The sequence below is a fragment of the Rosa chinensis genome, chromosome 5 (genome assembly GCF_002994745.2).
Source record: "Rosa chinensis cultivar Old Blush chromosome 5, RchiOBHm-V2, whole genome shotgun sequence".
Lineage (NCBI taxonomy): Eukaryota > Viridiplantae > Streptophyta > Magnoliopsida > Rosales > Rosaceae > Rosa > Rosa chinensis.
In genome coordinates this window covers 7476929-7496037 of record NC_037092.1, presented here as the reverse complement: position 1 = coordinate 7496037, position 19109 = coordinate 7476929, and the positions used below count along the sequence as shown (strand labels likewise).

The window sequence follows — 19109 nt, the reverse complement described above, 5'->3', positions numbered from 1 at the left end:
ATATGGAGAGAAGCCGGTCGCTCTCGTCGGATATTCCCAACTAAGCCAAAGTGTTTTGATGAGCTAAACAGTTTTGAAAATAGGGACTTACATTCACAAAATGGAGAGAAGTACTTAGTTCTTCCTGTTGCACTATTGTTGTTGTTGTATGGCAGCTATCTTAACTGTAGCAGCACAAACGACCAACATTAGCACAGACCAGTCTGCTCTTCTTGCTCTCAAATCCCATATCACTAATGACCCTCATAACAAGATCTTCACCAACTGGTCAACCACAACTGCTGTTTGCAACTGGGTTGGTGTGACATGTGGTGCTCCTCATCATCGTGTCACAGTCTTGAACCTCACCAACATGAAACTCACAGGCACCATTCCTCTGCAGCTAAGCAACCTTTCTTTTCTTGTTAGGTTAAGCTTTAAAAATAACAGTTTTCATGGTACATTGCCTCTAGAATTAGGTCATTTGCGTAGATTGAAGGGGATTGATTTCACATACAACAATTTTAAAGGAATCATTTCATCATGGTTTGGGTCCTTATCCAAACTTCAAAATGGCAATAAATTTTCAAGTTCCATATCAACGACCATCTTCAACTTATCAGCACTCGAAATAATTAATTTGAGCTTTAACCGTCTATCAGGTACGAACTAATTAATGTACCTACTAACTAACTATTTGAAACCACGATTTATCAGAGCCAGTGATAATTAGTTCACTATGTATATTGTAACATAATAACTTGCTATTAAGTTTTAATATAATTCATCTTATATCTAATTTGTAATGATTAACTCCAGGTAGCATACTAAGAGAAATTGGAAACCTAACGATGTTGAAGCACATATACCTTGATAGTAATAATTTCGAAGGTATGACTCAGATCGGTTTTGCTGAATTAAATGTATGATTAAGTGTACATACGTCGTATAGGAAGTTGAATGATCGGAGTCAGCTTCTCGGTAACAGAGTCCTTAATTGAAGTGGGCACAAAAGGAGCTTCTTCATTTCGCTTTACCTTGCGAAGTCCTAAATTCAGACCAGAATAAAGAAATTCTCCACTCCTTTATAGTAGGGCAGAAAACAGAGTCCTTAATTGAAGTGGGTACAAAAGGAGCTTCTTCATTTCGCTTTACCTTGCGAAGTCCTCAATTCAGACCAGAATAAAGAAATTCTCCACTCCTTTATAGTAGGGCAGAAAACAGAGTCCTTAATTGAAGTGGGCACAAAAGGAGCTTCTTCATTTCGCTTTACCTTGCGAAGTCCTGAATTCAGACCAGAATAAAGAAATTCTCCACTCCTTTATAGTAGTGGAGAATTTCAAATATGAACAGTGACATCCACGCATTTTGCAAATCCATCTCCAGCAAGAAAGATCCAACTTATGATTCAAATTAACCACCATCTCTACTACAAAACCTGTTCTTAAATTGATCAGTTTAAACCTTGTTAGTTTATAATTATATATATCAGAATCTGGATATTGACCCATGGACGTCCCTTTCGGTTTAATTGCTAGCTAGCAAGTCAAGTCTTTGAACGCGTTGTTAGGTTTAACATGCTGGAAAGTTCATCGGGGCAGACGGTACAACGTGTACGTCGTGCCGTGTATGTCCCAATTGGACCCAATTGCACGACGTGTATGCTCTCAATCACTCATCGATGACAAAACAACTTCGTACCTCTCTTAATTACTAGCTATGTTGTACAGATATATTGATCGAACTATATATCTCCAGCCAGTTCCTCTTAATTATAACAATTGCACACATTTTCCCATCTCCATCTCCAGCCACATATATAATAATGCACAAAATCACATTAATGAAGTTCAAAATTACTTGTTAGCTTGACAAAGTTTAATATGTTAGTAAACGAGAGCACGTACGGCAGTATAATACAAAAAAAAAAAATTAGTCTTTTCGATCCCAGTCAGAAAACTTAAAAACACTATCATCTAACAACATCCTTTTGTTTTTTCAAAATCAAATTTCTCATCATAATTTCAACAAAAAAAACTGCAACAGTGATATTACATAAATCTAAAAATGTAAGAGAGTCCATTAATTTGTTCATATCACTTTGTCACTTTGTCTATAAATGAAGGTTTGCCACAAGTCTTGGGTGAACCTTCTCTGTCAATTCGCTTTCTCCACATGTATGTTGGGAGTGTATTCCATGCACCGTCAGTGCATGGGTACTTGCAATATGAATGGATAATTTTTTTTGATATTAAAATATATAAAGGAGTGGATTAGATGAGTGACTGTTATTTTTTTAGAGATTAAAATAACTGACAGTGCATTTGCACTGTCGATGCATACAATCCTCTCCACATGTATGCTACATGACATGATAGGATGATTCCACTTCCACACGGGGGAACCAGTTTGCGAAGTCAGGCAGGCAGAAAACAAAGTCAGTAAATAGAGACTATAGAAGGTTTTGAATTAACAGCTAGCAATATTACATTACAAATTAAACCTGCATTCAAACATGCATTACACTTAATTTTCAATTTCAATTTCAATTCTTTATGTATATGATAAAAGCAGCCCGCGATGTTTTGGAGTGTACTAGTAAATTTCTGGATATCAATTACCGGCTTGGAGAGCTTCGCTGGTCCGTTACTTTGAAATTAATATGAATGGTAAGAAAAGTTTGATTAATGCTAGCTGGCTCTATGATGGTTATTTGGAACATGGTGAATTTCATTAATATGGTCAACACGACTTTATAAATTCCAATGCAAGTAGTTATATACATGAATGAAGAATTTGATGACATCAACAGGGACTAATTAAGGTTTTTGGAGGCTTTTATCATCTCCACTACTATATAAACAGAGGTGCTCATTAACCTATTCAGTGTGCAAAGGGAATGATGGTAGAGTGCGTGCATCCAATTAAGAAGATCAATTTCTTAGATTGAGTGCTCCGCTCCAAATTGAGAGGACGAGCCGAGCTAGCTAGGTAGCAAAATTAGTCAGAGAAAGTGGTCTTTCTAGTGTCTTGCATTTCATTTCCCCAGCACAGTTTGCATATCCATCTCCATCTCCATCTCCATCTCTAGCCATTCAGCCACACACACACCGAATCACATAATCACAATGGAGAGAATTACTTGGTTCTTCATGATCGTATACTACTACTGTTGCATGGCTAGCTTAACCATGGCAGCACAAACCAACATCAGCACAGACCAGTCTGCTCTTCTTGCTCTCAAATCCTGTATCACCCATGACCCTCAAAACAAAATCTTGTCCAATTGGTCAACCACCACTCAAGTCTGCAACTGGGCTGGCGTCACTTGTGGTGCAGGCCATCATCGAGTCACAGACTTGAATATCTCTAACTTTGGTCTTGTAGGCACCATTGCTCCCGAACTAGGCAACCTATCATTCCTTGTTAATATGGACTTCACAAATAACAACTTCCACGGTTCCTTGCCCCAGGAATTGAGTCGTTTGCGCCAATTGAAGTTCATTTGTTTCAGATTAAACAGGTTGATGGGTATTATTCCATCATGGCTTGGGTCTTTATCCAAACTTCAAACAATCAATTTGCGTGGTAATAAATTTTCAGGTTCCATACCCACTGCCATGTGCAACTTATCTGTGCTCCAAGTAATTAATTTGGGATATAACCAGCTATCAGGTACGTTACGGACATAACAAGTTACCTTACAATTAATGTTGAAGTAATTGATAAGCTTGTACCTTATTTTTTTTGGTAAGTATAAGCTTGTATCTTATTAACAGGTAGCATACCAAGAGAAGTTAGAAACTTAACACTGTTGAAGGAGATATTACTGGATAACAACATGTTCAAAGGTATGACGTACTTCAGATTGATAAAACAGTACTAGATAGCTAGCTAAGGAGTAGGCCTGGCAACAGTGCGGTCACGAGTAGTCTTAATGGGGTGGAGGTCTAAACGAGCACAACCTATTATATGTATTACAAGGGGTTGAGCTTGATGGGTTCGAAGGTTATCCGTCGAAACCCGCCAAGGCTTTTTTTTTTTTTTTTTTTTCATTTTAAAATTATTTTCTAATCGATTACTCATTGAAACCTGTTAACATCCGTTAACAACAAATTGGCCATTGAAACCCATTAAGACCCACTAACATAAAAATGAATATACATGTGTGTGTGTGTGTGTGTTTTTAAACTCTTTTTCACACCCATTATCCATTAGAACTCTTCTAAAAAAATATATATATTTTATATTTTTTTAAACCCTTTTCCAACCCATTACCCATTGAAACATTTTTTCATTGTTGATTTGAAAATCGACAAATTCAAAGAAAATCATTAAGGATTTTTGTCCATTTATCCCTTTTTCAGAGATTCTTTTCCCATTTACTCCATTAATTTTTTTAATTCCCCCTTACCCAAAACACTCTAAGGAAGTCTTCCTAACACCCCATTAAGTTTTTTTTTTGAGACTATTTTATCCTTACCCCTTTGTTACTTAGAGAGAGAGAAAGAGAGAGAAGCCATAGGGGACTTCGCCGGAGTCTTGTCAGCGGTCGTCAGACTCCAGTCAATTTTTGCCTGAATCCGGTCGCCAGTATCCGTATTCCTGCCAACTATTGCCAGAATCCTATCATCGGATTTCCGTCATCGGCCGCCGCCCACTGGACTTTTTTGAAAACCTCACTGGAGGTCCCCAAAGAGGTCGTCGGAGATTTCATAGGTCGCCAGAAAGGTTTATTGCCCCCAATAGACGTCTATTGCCCCCCAATAGAATTTTCGATAGCCGGAATAGGAACTAATCTTCCTAAAATTAGACAAATAAAACTCTGATTAAAGAAAAAAAAACGAAGAGATTATATCAATTTAAAAACGTCTATTGCCCCCCAATAGATATTCAAAACTCTTTTTTTTCTTTCCTTCTGGGCACCCACGTCAAAAGCTTATCGTGATTTCTCGCCGGTATAAGAGAGAGATAAGTGATTGTGCCTGCTTGTATTGGAACTCGATTGTGTAGGAGAGAAGCATGGGGCTGATATCAACGGTGTCGGGGCGAGAGACGGAGATGATGGTGGCGCTGGGCAACTCCTCGACGTAGTGGTCGGCGAAGACAAAATCGCATTCGGCCGATGGTGTAAGACCGATCTGGGTGGAGGAGGATGAAATTGACGGTAGAATCTGTCGCCGGCGACGTGAAAGGGTCGTTGAGATGCTTCAACTCGACCAGCGCCACCGTCGTGGTTAGAACGCCGTCGTTCGGGAGCGAAGAGCTTGTTGGTGGTGATGTCGAGGCCCTTGCATACCTACTTTTTGTCGGCGTTGATGACTTCAAAGGTGGCCGGAGAGAAGCGGGAGGCGAGGTCGAGGGATGCGTCGTCGTCTTCAGGTGTGGATGCCATCGCCAGAGAGAGAGAGAGAGAGAGAGAGAGAGAGAGAGAGAGAGAGAGATTGATGGCATAGCGTAGTTTTTTAATTAGGCTGAGGTCAAAATGGTCATTTGACTTCAAATTGAGTAGGTGAGAACAAAAATATGTTGTTATGGTAAGTAGAATAATTTTTGTCAATTTTAGTGCTTTAAGTCAATGACCCAATTATTAAATCAAACTATTAAAAGTTATACATATTTGGCTCACAATTCTCGTAATAGGTTAAATTCAATGTTACGTGAAACTAAAATATTACAAATTCAAAACAAATCATTACATGAAGCTAAAAATGTCTTCTTCTACTCGATCTAGGTACACTTTCTGCCATAGGTTCTCCTCTTTCTTCCATTGATGTATTAATTGTCTCATCATTGATACTTGTCTGAACACAATTAGGCCTCGTTAACGGGCCCGGCCCGGCCTAATTACATTTTTAAATAGTGACGGGCCGGGCTTCATTATAAATCATAAGATCCAAGCCCATCCTTATAAGGCGGAGCTTGCGAGCTTTTTCAGGCCGGGCCGAGTAGCCCACCTTTTTTCGGGCCGGGCTGGGTTTTCCCTTTCCAAATCCAATGGTAGGATATATCATTCTAAAAACATATATATAATTTTAGTATTTTACATAATTTTTTTTATAAATCTATATTTATATATCATACATACAGTCCAAAAGGCAACCTCTTTAAATTCAAAGAAAATAGGAAAACCGATCGTTGGAAGTGATTATTACAATAAATTGTGCGTGTGGTTAAAAATTTAATCAATTTCACCATAGTTTTGAACCCGATCGGATTGGTCAACCGTAGTCACTTATATGTTTTCTTGGTTGACTGATGGAGTGACAACCGCGAAACGTGCTTATTTTTTCACATCACGTTTGTATATATTCCATCGATGGATGTGCGTGGACATAAGATAAAAAAAAAATTAATTTTAATTACAAACACATTGGCCTATACCAATTTTCCTCCTAAAATTGTATGACTTATACATTGCATTTAAATTGTTTAGGTTCATTCAAAAGCAACCATGAAGTGGAAAATGAATTCGGAGAAACCAACCGCTCAATGGAGAGATTGTAATGTTTTATGGTGATTGTAGAAAATCCAGCCAATTTGGTTCTCGTTTCGAATTCGATCAACTAGGTCAAACTTAGTTACTCTTATAAACCTATATTTATATATCATACACTCCAAAGGGCAACCTCTATCAATTCAAAGAAAATGGAAAAACCAACCGTTGGATAAGATTATTACAATAAATTATGAGTGTGGTAAAAAATTTAGCCAATTTCACCATATTTCGAATCTGATCGAATTGGTCAACCGTCGTCACTTGTATGTCTTCTTAGTTGACCGATGGCATGACGACCGCGAAACGTGCTTATTTTTTCACATCACGTTTGTAAATATTCCATCGATGGATGTGTGTGGACATGAGATAAAAAAAAATTAATTTTAATTACAAACACATTGGCCTATACCAATTTTCCTCCTAAAGTTGTATGACTTATACATTACATTTAAATTGTTGTGGTTCATTCTAAAGCAACCATGAAGTGGAAAATGAATTCGGAGAAACCAACCGCTCGATGGGGAGATTGTAATGTTTTATGGTGATTGAAGAAAATTCAGCCAATTTGGTTCTTGTTTCGAATTCGATCAACTAGGTCAAACTTAGTTACACTTATAAACCTATATTTATATATCATACACTCCAAAGAGCAACTCCTATCAATTCAAAGAAAATGGAAAAACCGACGGTTGGATGAGTTTATTACAATAAATTATGAGTGTGGTAAAAAATTTAGCCAATTTCACCATATTTTTGATGGCACGTTTACTTGGAATGGAAAATAATCATGAATCGGAGACAAGTGGAATGGGAGAAGAAAGGAATCGGTATTGATTCCGGAGGAATGATTCCTAAACCCATCTCCCCCCTTCGTAATTGAATTCCTGAGTATTCAGGAATCGATTCCTGATAAGGAGGTGAGACCTACATCCATTTCGATTCCTTCATGTGTTAGTAAATGCGGGAATTCTTTTACCCGGAATCATTCCGATTCCTTTATGTGTTAGTAAACGCATGAATGTTTTTACCCCGTAATCATTCCCTTTCCTTCCAAGTAAGTAAACGTGCCCTGAATCCGATCGAATTGGTCCACCGATATGTAGAATATATATATGCACTAATGCACATATTCTATATAGAAGTATAAGAACTTCCACACATACACACACACACACACACACACACACACACACACACACACACACACATATATAAACAAACACACACATATATCTATATATGTATGTATATATATATATATTTATTTTGCGGTAATGCATATATATCTTTTCTATATATATACATTTGGAAGCTTCGCATATTGCAAAGAAGAATAGCAAGCTCAAGGAGAAGAAGAAGATAGTAACAGAAGGCCCAGCTAGCCATTTTTTCTCACTGATTCTACAAGCTTCCATATATATGTTTATAAACACACACACACACAGGCCACACACACACACACACACATATATATACACACACACACACACACACACACAAATATATCTATATGTGTGTGTGTGTGTGTGTGTGTATTTATAAACACACACACACATATCTACATATATATATAATATTTTACTGGCCGGGCCGAGTTTTTGGGGGCTTTGGCGGGTAGGCCCACTACCCACCGAGGCGGGCTTTTTAACCGGCCGGGCAGGGCCTTTAGCCCTCAGGGCCGGCGGGCCTCCATCGGCCCACTTGATCCGTAGGCTTTTTGATGAAGCCTAAACACAATCAAGAAAACAAATAATTTACAACAAGAGCAAGAAAGATGCCAAAATTTACTGCACCTATATTATAGGACCCATAATGAGACAAGAAGTCAAGAATAAATTTTTAGACCAAAAGTATGACAAGAAGTCAAGAATAAATTTTTAGACCAAAAAGCTACACAGTAGTCTAGGATAGGTTTGTAAAGCTATAAAAAAATAAAATAAAATAAAAGATGGACAGACAGCAATTATACATATTAAACCAATTATGCATAGGTTTGTAAAGCTACTGAATTGAAATTTGATCAGTTTATTCATGGGAAATTGCCTAATCTGGTGAAATTATCAAACCAATTAACATTATTAAACCCCCAGTCCTCCCTTCCCTATGCAATGAAAAGCCATGTAAGATTGCAAGAATCAAAACAACAAACAAAGTGACTTGTTATTCCAAAAGCTAACCAAATCTAGAACTACTCGGCCAGAAAATAGCTAAGCATCTAACAAATTTTTCAACTAAAATATACAAAACAAATGCAGAGTACCTGAAACTAAAATACTCAATTCTATGTCCACCAAGAAACATTCCACAATCTACACAATATAACATAAACTTAAACCATCCAAAGAGAAACAAAATAGACTTTGCGATATTCAATTCGGCTCTTAACTTATCCAGAAAGATCACAGCTATAAACACCAAAGTCCAGCCCAAATTTGTAAGTCTTTCCAAGCTAATCTACAACAATAATAGCACAAGAGAATGCCAGAGATCAAAAACCACCCTTTCGTCTTTCGATTATCACGAAACCCCATCGAAGAAATCTGCTCAAATCCTCAAACCCATCTACTATCAAATCAATTCCACTACCATGAATCAAAATATAAACTTTATCATCAAAACCCCAAATTTTACATCAAGATCCCTAAACTGATTAAGAATAGCTGGAAAAGAAATCGAAGCCATGCAGTAGCAGAAGAAAGGTAACTGAGAGATATGGGAGAGGCGGAGATCGGAAAAATGAAAAGGCCGGAGTAGTCGGCCGGCGAAGGCGCCGGAGAGTTGCACCGATGAGTTCAGTTCTTTCTAATCAGGACTGAGCGATGCGAGAGAACTCAGGGATAGGGGTGTACAAAACATGGTACAAACTGGCCAAACCGGCCAAAACCGACCAATAAATATGGTTTGGTTAAGGTTTTTTAACTTTAAAAATTGAAAATTGGTTCACTACCGAACCAAACCATTTATGAACTGGGTTGGTTTGGTTTCTCTTGTACTTAAACCGCGGAACCCGAACCAACCGGTATGTTTGAAATATAAGAGTATTATATATATACACACACACACACACATAATAAATATATATTTATTTGTCCGGTTTGTTCTAAGTAAGTTCTAAATCTCCAGTTATAACTTTATTCTAAAATGATATACTATCATATTGAATTCAAGGCCCAAAGGCCTAAAACCTTAGTATATAATTGCTATAATTTTTTTGATCCTTTCATAGCACATCTCTAATCTCTCAATCTCTCATTCTCTGACCTTTAATACTATCATATTAAGCTAGTATTGATGGCTAAGTCGTTAAATAAGTGAATCACTTTGAATCTAATTTAGGTTTTAGTTTTGGACTATATGTTTTGGATTTTAATTAGATAGTTTAACATAATTTCAATTATTGAGATTGAATTTTTACTATGAATTTTTCATAAATAGCATGTTAATATTATATAGGTGAAAACCGCCTAACCGATCAAACCAAACAATCTGTAATTGGATTGTATTGGGTCGGATTGAGCTTATTTTTTTTGATGACCGGTTTTCTAAAATGCCTAAACCGCTCACTTTGGCATAGAGACGGTTTGGAGTCAAAACCGATCCAACCCAATCCGTGTGCAGCCCTACTCAGGGAAGTGAGGTTGTGTGCTCGAGAGGGTTTTTTTCTTTTTAGTCGGGTTAGATGGGTTCCGTCGGGCTGCCCGTTTCCGCACCCGTTAGTTAATGGGTTGGCAGTCCTTTACCACGATATATTATCAGGTGGAAATAAATAAATTTCAAGTGGGAGGATAACGGGTGTTTAACGGTTTATGGGCTGAGTTGCCAGGCCTAGACTACTAGTAGGGAGTATATTTCGGCTTCTACATGACTTTATACATATATGTTACAATTTCAGACTATTTTCCAAACGAGATCGGCAGTTTGGATAAGCTGGAGAAGTTGTGGTTGGGGTCCAACTTCCTTCAAGGGCATCTTCCTGAAGATATATGTCAACATCATCCAAACATTCAACAAATGCTTTTGGGTGGCAACAAGTTTGATGGTCCACTTCCATCCAAATGGTCTCAATGCAAACAACTTCGCTGGTTAGATTTCTCATCTAACAATTTGAGAGGTACCTGTAATTTCAACTCTGTTTCGACCAATATTCATTCTATATTGTTCCTATTATGACTTATTAGTATTTTGTAAAATGCCTGATTTTATTTATTTATTTCATAAGTATATGAACAGATCATAAAGTCTATGCCAAAAAAAAAAAAAAAAGAAGGTAAAAGCAGATAGTATGAAGAGACCAAAGATTGTGAATAGACTCCATCATTTCATTTGTAATGGGAGCTTGAACTTATTTACCTTGGTTCAAATGATTTGGAAATTCAAAGAATTAATATTTTATTGACAAGGTGTTGTTATAATTCTTGCAGGTACTATACCACATGAGATTGGTGATCTCCCAAATTTAGAGAAATTGAATCTTGGTGTTAATAATCTCAACGGCCTCATCCCATCCTCAGTCTTCAATATGTCCACAATAACAATGATATCGCTTGTTTACAATCAACTCTCAGGTAGCCTCCCATTAAACATAGGCCTTGGGCTTCCAAACCTACAAGAGTTGTATCTAGGAGGAAATAAGCTAGGCGGAGTAATTCCCAAATCTATCTCCAATGTTTCGCAGCTCACAGTCCTAGGCCTGTTGAACAACAGTTTGATAGGTACCTGTAATTCCAACTTTGTTTCGATCAATATTCATTCTATATTGTTCCTATCATGATTTATTAATATTTTATAAGATGCCTGATTTTATTTATTTATTTCATAAATATATGAACATATCATGATGTCTATGAGAAAACAAAAAACAAAAAAAATGAAGGAAAAAGCAGATAGTATGAAGAAGGGTGGTTCTATTCAGACCTCTCAATTTGCTCTTTGGACCTATCTAAATTTTTGTCAAAATTTAATTCCTATTTTAACCCTCTGTTATAATTAAAAAATAAAAACTGAATATATAGAATGAATACCATTGATACGCAAGAGTCATTGTTCTAAAAACACTCTTCCTTCGCAATTGTTTTTAGCCAATTGAGAAATATGAATCGTAGAGTTTTTATTTTTTATTTTTTTTATTCAAAATTTGTGATGCACTTCATAACTCCATAGCCATGAGAAATTAAAGAGGAAAAGAAAAACGAGTAAGGAGCAGATTACATCACTTGAGATATGCAGGTGGTTTTAAATTATGCAAGAACCCAGAAATTTTTGTGGGTTTTTGGGTTGAGAACGTAGCCTCTAGCTTGGTCCTTACTCCCACACAATTGCACTTGTAGTTCTCAATTAATTAAGTACTCTACTGTATGCCTGTATTTATCCATTTTGACGAAACTATTGATGACCCTTCATGCCATGTATAGAGTTTAGACTTTAAAGTTGGTAGTGTGATCATATATTAATCTTTCATCTCCTCTCTATGTTAGTTTCTTTCAGGACAAAGATAAAAAAAATTGATGATTAAAGGAACTGCACGTATCATAGTAGGAGATATACAAAAAAAAAGTAAAATACAAACAAGGACAAAATAGGAAGTTTGTTGAAAAAAATTGTGATGGGAGGTCCAAAGAGCAAATTAGGAGGTTCAACTAGAACCACCCTATGAGGAAACCAAAGATTGTGAATAGACTATTGTAATGGGAGCTTGAGCCTTATAATTTACCTTGGTTCAAATGATTTGGACATTCAAAGAATTAGTATTTAATTGACAAGGTGTTGTTATAATTCTTGCAGGTACTATACCACATGAGATTGGAGATCTCCCAAATTTAGAGAAATTGAACCTTGGTGTTAATAATCTCAACGGCCTCATCCCATCCTCAGTCTTCAATATATCCACACTAACAGTGATCTCGCTTGGTTCCAATCAACTCTCAGGTAGCCTCCCATTAAACATAGGCCTTGGGCTTCCAAACCTACAAGAGTTGTATCTAGGAGAAAATAAGCTAGGCGGAGTAATTCCCAAATCCATCTCCAATGTTTCGCAGCTCACAATCCTAAGCATGATCTACAACAATTTGAGAGGTACCTGTAATTCCAACTCTGTTCCGATCAATATTCATTCTATATTGTTCCTATCATGATTTATTAATATTTTATGAAATGCCTGATTTTATTGATTTATTTCATAAGTATATGAACAGATCATAATGTCTATGAGAAAAAAAATGAAGGAAAAAGCAGATAGTATGAAGAAACCAAAGATTGTGATTAGACTCCATCATTTCATTTGTAATGGGAGCTTGAGCCTTATTTACCTTGGTTCAAATGATTTGGAAATTCAAAGAATTAATATTTAATTGACAAGGTGTTCTTATAATTATTGCAGGTACTATACCACATGAGATTGGTGATCTCCCAAATTTAGAGAAATTGAATCTTGGTGTTAATAATCTCAACGGCCTCATACCATCGTCAATCTTCAATATGTCCACAATAACAGTGATATCGCTTGTTTCCAATCAACTCTCAGGTAGCCTCCCATTAAACATAGGCCTTGGGCTTCCAAACCTACAAGAGTTGTATCTAGGAGGAAATAAGCTAGGCGGAGTAATTCCCAAATCTATCTCCAATGTTTCGCAGCTCACAGTCCTAGGCCTGTTGAACAACAGTTTGATAGGTACCTGTAATTCCAACTTTGTTTCGATCAATATTCATTCTATATTGTTCCTATCATGATTTATTAATATTTTATAAGATGCCTGATTTTATTTATTTATTTCATAAATATATGAACATATCATGATGTCTATGAGGAAAAAAAAAAAATGAAGGTAAAAGCAGATAGTATGAAGAAGGGTGGTTCTATTCAGACCTCTCAATTTGCTCTTTGGACCTACCTAAATTTTTGTCAAAATTTAATTCCTATTTTAACCCTCTGTTATAATTAAAAAATAAAAACTGAATATATAGAATGAATACCATTGATACGCAAGAGTCATTGTTCTAAAAACACTCTCTTCCTTCGCAATTGTTTTTAGCCAATTGACAAATATGAATCGTAGAGTTTTTATTTTTTATTTTTTTTTATTCAAAATTTGTGATGCACTTCATAACTCCATAGCCATGAGAAATTAAAGAGGAAAAGAAAAACGAGTAAGGAGCAGATTACATCACTTGAGATATGCAGGTGGTTTTAAATTATGCAAGAACCCAGAAATTTTTGTGGGTTTTTGGGTTGAGAACGTAGCCTCTAGCTTGGTCCTTCTTCTGTACTCCCACACAATTGCACTTGTAGTTCTCAATTAATTAAGTACTCTACTGTATGCCTGTATTTATCCCTTTTGACGAAACTATTGATGACCCTTCATGCCATGTATAGAGTTTAGACTTTAAAGTTGGTAGTGTGGTCATATATTAATCTTTCATCTCCTCTCTATGTTAGTTTCTTTCAGGACAAAGATAAAAAAATTGATGTTTAAAGGAACTGCACGTATCATAGTAGGAGATATACAAAAAAAAGTAAAATACAAACAAGGACAAAATAGGAAGTTTGTTGAAAAAAATTGTGATGGGAGGTCCAAAGAGCAAATTAGGAGGTTCAACTAGAACCACCTTATGAGGAAACCAAAGATTGTGAATAGACTATTGTAATGGGAGCTTGAGCCTTATAATTTACCTTGGTTCAAATGATTTGGACATTCAAAGAATTAGTATTTAATTGACAAGGTGTTGTTATAATTCTTGCAGGTACTATACCACATGAGATTGGAGATCTCCCAAATTTAGAGAAATTGAACCTTGGTGTTAATAATCTCAACGGCCTCATCCCATCCTCAGTCTTCAATATATCCACACTAACAGTGATCTCGCTTGGTTCCAATCAACTCTCAGGTAGCCTCCCATTAAACATAGGCCTTGGGCTTCCAAACCTACAAGAGTTGTATCTAGGAGAAAATAAGCTTGGCGGAGTAATTCCCAAATCCATCTCCAATGTTTCGCAGCTCACAATCCTAAGCATGATCTACAACAATTTGAGAGGTACCTGTAATTCCAACTCTGTTCCGATCAATATTCATTCTATATTGTTCCTATCATGATTTATTAATATTTTATGAAATGCCTGATTTTATTGATTTATTTCATAAGTATATGAACAGATCATAATGTCTATGAGAAAAAAAAATGAAGGAAAAAGCAGATAGTATGAAGAAACCAAAGATTGTGATTAGACTCCATCATTTCATTTGTAATGGGAGCTTGAGCCTTATTTACCTTGGTTCAAATGATTTGGAAATTCAAAGAATTAATATTTAATTGACAAGGTGTTCTTATAATTATTGCAGGTACTATACCACATGAGATTGGTGATCTCCCAAATTTAGAGAAATTGAATCTTGGTGTTAATAATCTCAACGGCCTCATACCATCGTCAATCTTCAATATGTCCACAATAACAGTGATATCGCTTGTTTCCAATCAACTCTCAGGTAGCCTCCCATTAAACATAGGCCTTGGGCTTCCAAACCTACAAGAGTTGTATCTAGGAGGAAATAAGCTAGGTGGTGTAATTCCCAAATCCATCTCCAATGCTTCGCAGCTCACAATCCTAGATATGGTCAACAACTCATTTTCTAGCTTTATTCCTAGCACGCTTTGTACCTTAACAAAGCTTCAAACACTTAAATTCGGTTTGAATAATTTGACGATCGATTCTTCTACTCAAGAAGTTAATCTGCTATCTTGTTTGGCCAATCTTAGAAATTTGACGAAATTAGGCTTCAATGGAAATCCTTTAAATGCAAGGCTTCCCAATTCCTTTAGGAATCTATCTACATCACTTCAACATATTAAATTAGCTAACTGCAACATGAGAGGTAACATTCCCAATGATATTGGCAACTTGAGCAACTTGATCGTGCTAAACTTGGGAAACAATCAATTGAGTGGACCAATACCAACCTCAATGGGAGGACTACAGAATCTCCAAGGTTTGTATTTGAATGGTAACAAATTGCAAGGACACATCCCGGATGAACTTTGTCAGCTAGAAAACCTAGCTGGATTATTTTTGGGTGGTAATCAACTTACTGGTTCTATACCTTCATGCTTGGGAGATTTAACCAGAGCTCTAAGATATCTATTTTTAAGGTTCAATCTGTTGAATTCCACAATACCATCTACCTTGTGGGGACTCACTGATATCTTGCAGTTGTACTTGTCATCCAATTCCCTAACTGGACGTCTCTCAGATCGTATTGGTAATTTGAAGGTTGTGCAAGCTATAGACTTAACAAACAACCGATTATCCGGTAGTATACCAAGCACCATTGGGGGTCTCCAAGCATTGGCTTCGCTCTCCTTGGCAAATAATGGTTTTGAAGGTCCTATTCCTAGTTCATTTGGTGAATTGCTAAGCCTGGAAATCTGTGATCTATCCAAGAACAATTTGTCAGGAATAATTCCAAAGTCTCTTGAAGCCCTCTTATATCTCCGGTATCTAAATCTCTCTTTCAACAGACTCCAAGGAGAAATTCCAACTGGTGGAACTTTCCTGAACCTCTCTGCCCAATCATTTTTATCCAATGAAGGACTATGTGGTGCACCACGATTTCGTGTCCCGCCATGCAAAAGGAAAAGTGATAGATCTATACTCATGCGGTTGAAATATATTGTTCCAGGGATCATATCAGCACTACTCCTAGTGTCGCTTGTATTAATTTTGATCATACGCAGAAAAAGAAAGGCGGAAGTCGCAAGTGAGACTACCTTGTCACCTCAACTTCAAGAGACTACCTTGTTACCTCAACTTCAGTGGAGAAGAGTAGCATACCAAGAACTTCTAAGAGCGACCAATCGATTTGATGAATGCAACCTACTTGGCATTGGGGCTTTTGGCACAGTGTACAGAGGAACACTTTCAGATGGGATAAATGTTGCCATAAAGGTTTTTAAGCTAGAGTTGGAAAGGGCATTTACAAGTTTTGAGCGTGAATGTGAAGTCCTAAGCAACATTTGTCACCGAAATCTTATCAAAGTCATCAGTTGCTGCAGTCAAATTGATTTCAAGGCCATCGTATTGAATTACATGCCTAATGGGAGCCTCGAGAAGTGGTTGTACTCTCCCAACTTTTCTTTGAACATCCTGCAGAGGTTGAACATAATGATAGATGTTGCATCGGCAGTGCAGTACCTTCATCACGGTTATGATACACCTATTGTCCATTGTGATTTGAAGCCAAGCAACATACTACTAGATGATGATATGGTCGCATATGTTTCTGATTTTGGCATCGCAAAAGTCTTGGGTGGAGAAGATTCCATGACTCAAACCCTGACCTTAGCCACAATTGGGTATATGGCTCCAGGTGATGTATTTTTTCTAGTTTACAACTTTATTATTCTTTCAATTTTGTATCTGTTGTCCTTACTCAACGAATTTGTTTTTTTTTTTTTTCTTTTCCTTTTCCAATTATATATATGCAGAGTATGGACTGGAAGGAATAGTCACCAGAAGAGGGGATGTGTACAGTTTTGGTATTCTGCTTTTGGAAACATTCACAAACAGGAGGCCAACAGATGAGATGTTTGATGGGGAAATGAGTCTAAAGCAATGGGTTGAAAATGCATTATTTGCAGATGCAATAGTTGAAGTTATTGATACCAGTCTACTTGGGATTGAGGAAGATCTTGCTTTTGTTAGCAAGAGGGAGTGTATATCATCCATTATGAGATTAGCTCTTGCTTGTTGTGTAGAATCACCGGAACAGAGGATAAATATGCAAGAGGCTCTAGCTACTTTGGACAAAATCAAGATCAAGTTTTTGATGGATGCCTCAGGAGGTGTGGTGAAGAACCATCATCTAATTGATGTATTGCATGTATGATTGTGTGACTCTGCTGCTTGAGGTCATCAACTGTTATTCAACAGTAACTTGGTACTTCGATCTAGCTATTTTTATTCTGTAGTCTGTAATTTGCATTTTTTGTATAATAAACATTGGTTTGGTTTGAGACTAGCTGCTTGGAATCAACCAAACACTATTTTCTCCTAATGGAACAGATTGGACTTCAGGTGCAAATTAAAGAACAAGTTAAGGCATACAGCTCTGAGCCTCTGAACTAACAATCAGACTATATATAGTGAAAATTCCAAGATTTGTGCATATTCAAAATTGGCGAACTTAACTAATCACCTAACCTTCAGTAATTTTCAAATCTTCGGAATTGTGATGGTGGAACATGCTGAGAAACTAGAGAGAATCAGAGAACTCTCTGCACGACTTAACATAACAGTTTTCTTTTGATTATGAGATTATGGAATAGCTAGAAAAGTTTGGAGTTGCGTAGATGTGTATAGTTTTGGTATTGTAGTGATGGAAACATTTACAAGAAAGAGGAAAATCAGTTTATTCCGGAAAGAGGAAAATTATGATTTTGTGAGCAAGGGAGATTGTTTATCATCCGTTATGAGATTAGCTCTGGCTAGTTGTGCAGAGTCACCGGAACAGAGAACGAGTATGCAAGAAGCTCTAATCGAACTCGATCAAATCAAGATTAAGTTGTTGAAGGACCTTTTCGAAGTACAATGCAGAATGTGTGATAAACTGATAATTGATGGATTCTAGAGAGCACATGTCGGATTCAAATTTGCTCACCACCAATACTTTGGTGGTGATATCACCACTCTATACAAAACTGCCACGTGTTATAAAATATAATTATAGTTTATCATGATGTTTTATTAAAAAATTATATTTTAAGTATTCAATTAATTCTATATGACGTGGTAAGTTTTAATAGGTGGTGATATCACCACAAAAAAAAAAAGTGGTGAGCAAATTTGAATCCGCACATGTCAATGATGTCATTCATGAGATTTGATTAAGTGATTTAAGTCCATAATTGGTAGAACTATGGAGCATGTATAAAATGTAAACAACTAAATATAAATAAAAGAAAGTTAAAATGAATCAAACCTGATTTGGTGCCGTGATGATCACAACCCTGATTCCACTAATGTCTAGTCAGAAAAGAGGCATACCCATTTTGGGTTGGAGAGACAGAGACACGACATTGATGGGTTTCGTTTGTTTTGTTTTCCTTCATTCAGTGAAGAAAACAAAATACTGACAGAGGCAGCCCAAATGGGCTGGGCCCATAGTACAATACAGTACAGAACAGTACAACATTGGTAGATGTCTTTACCCAAAAAGGAAAATACCCACAGTCTGATTCACCCAATTCTGCAAAATCACTAGGAGAGAAGACTATATGCAAATAGTAACAAAATCAAGATCAAGTTTTTAAAGGACGATGCAGGAGATATGAAGTTAAAGGTACACACTCTCTTGTTCAGCAAAGCTTATTTCAATATTTCATGGCCTTCTGATTTAGTCCTTAATTGTATGATGAGTTAGGTTTGTGTTAAAGTTTGTAGCTTTGTTTGTAATTGGCTTTGCCTTTAATAATTTATATTTACCTGCAAAAGAAAGATTGATTCTAGCTTTGTAGATTAATCTATCCAATTCTAACTTTCTGGATTTATGATGCTTTAACATGCCGAGGAATCAAAGAATCGAAAACAATCAAGTCACAAAATATTGCAAGCGACTTGAGGATAGTTATAATCGAAGTCACCGGA

General features: G+C 36.6%; 1 protein-coding gene across 2 annotated transcripts; it reads left to right on the top strand.

The window, feature by feature from the left end:
• Positions 1-2880: 2880 nt before the first annotated feature.
• On the top strand, positions 2881-17534 carry LOC112202565 (probable LRR receptor-like serine/threonine-protein kinase At3g47570). Of its 2 annotated transcripts, XM_024343570.2 has the most exons (9): positions 2881-3654; positions 3759-3830; positions 10371-10589; positions 10900-11190; positions 12260-12550; positions 12855-13145; positions 14216-14506; positions 14812-16833; positions 16952-17534. In XM_024343570.2, exons 1-9 carry the CDS (start codon positions 3108-3110, stop codon positions 17350-17352), a joined length of 4425 nt encoding a protein of 1474 aa, XP_024199338.1. In that variant the 5' UTR covers positions 2881-3107; the 3' UTR covers positions 17353-17534. The 2 variants fall into 2 exon arrangements, with proteins under 2 accessions (XP_024199338.1, XP_040361479.1); XM_040505545.1 differs by lacking the exons at positions 2881-3654; positions 3759-3830 and having other exon boundaries at positions 10513-10560.
• The last annotated feature ends 1575 nt before the right edge of the window (positions 17535-19109 follow it).

Bases quoted from the DNA above. Each gene is read 5' to 3' on its own strand.
- LOC112202565 (XM_024343570.2), top strand. From the start codon at position 3,108: ATGGAGAGAATTACTTGGTTCTTCATGATCGTATACTACTACTGTTGC. The intron at 12,551-12,854 runs GTACCTGTAATT...TAATTATTGCAG, and splicing joins GATCTACAACAATTTGAGAG to GTACTATACCACATGAGATT. The intron at 14,507-14,811 runs GTACCTGTAATT...TAATTATTGCAG, and splicing joins GATCTACAACAATTTGAGAG to GTACTATACCACATGAGATT.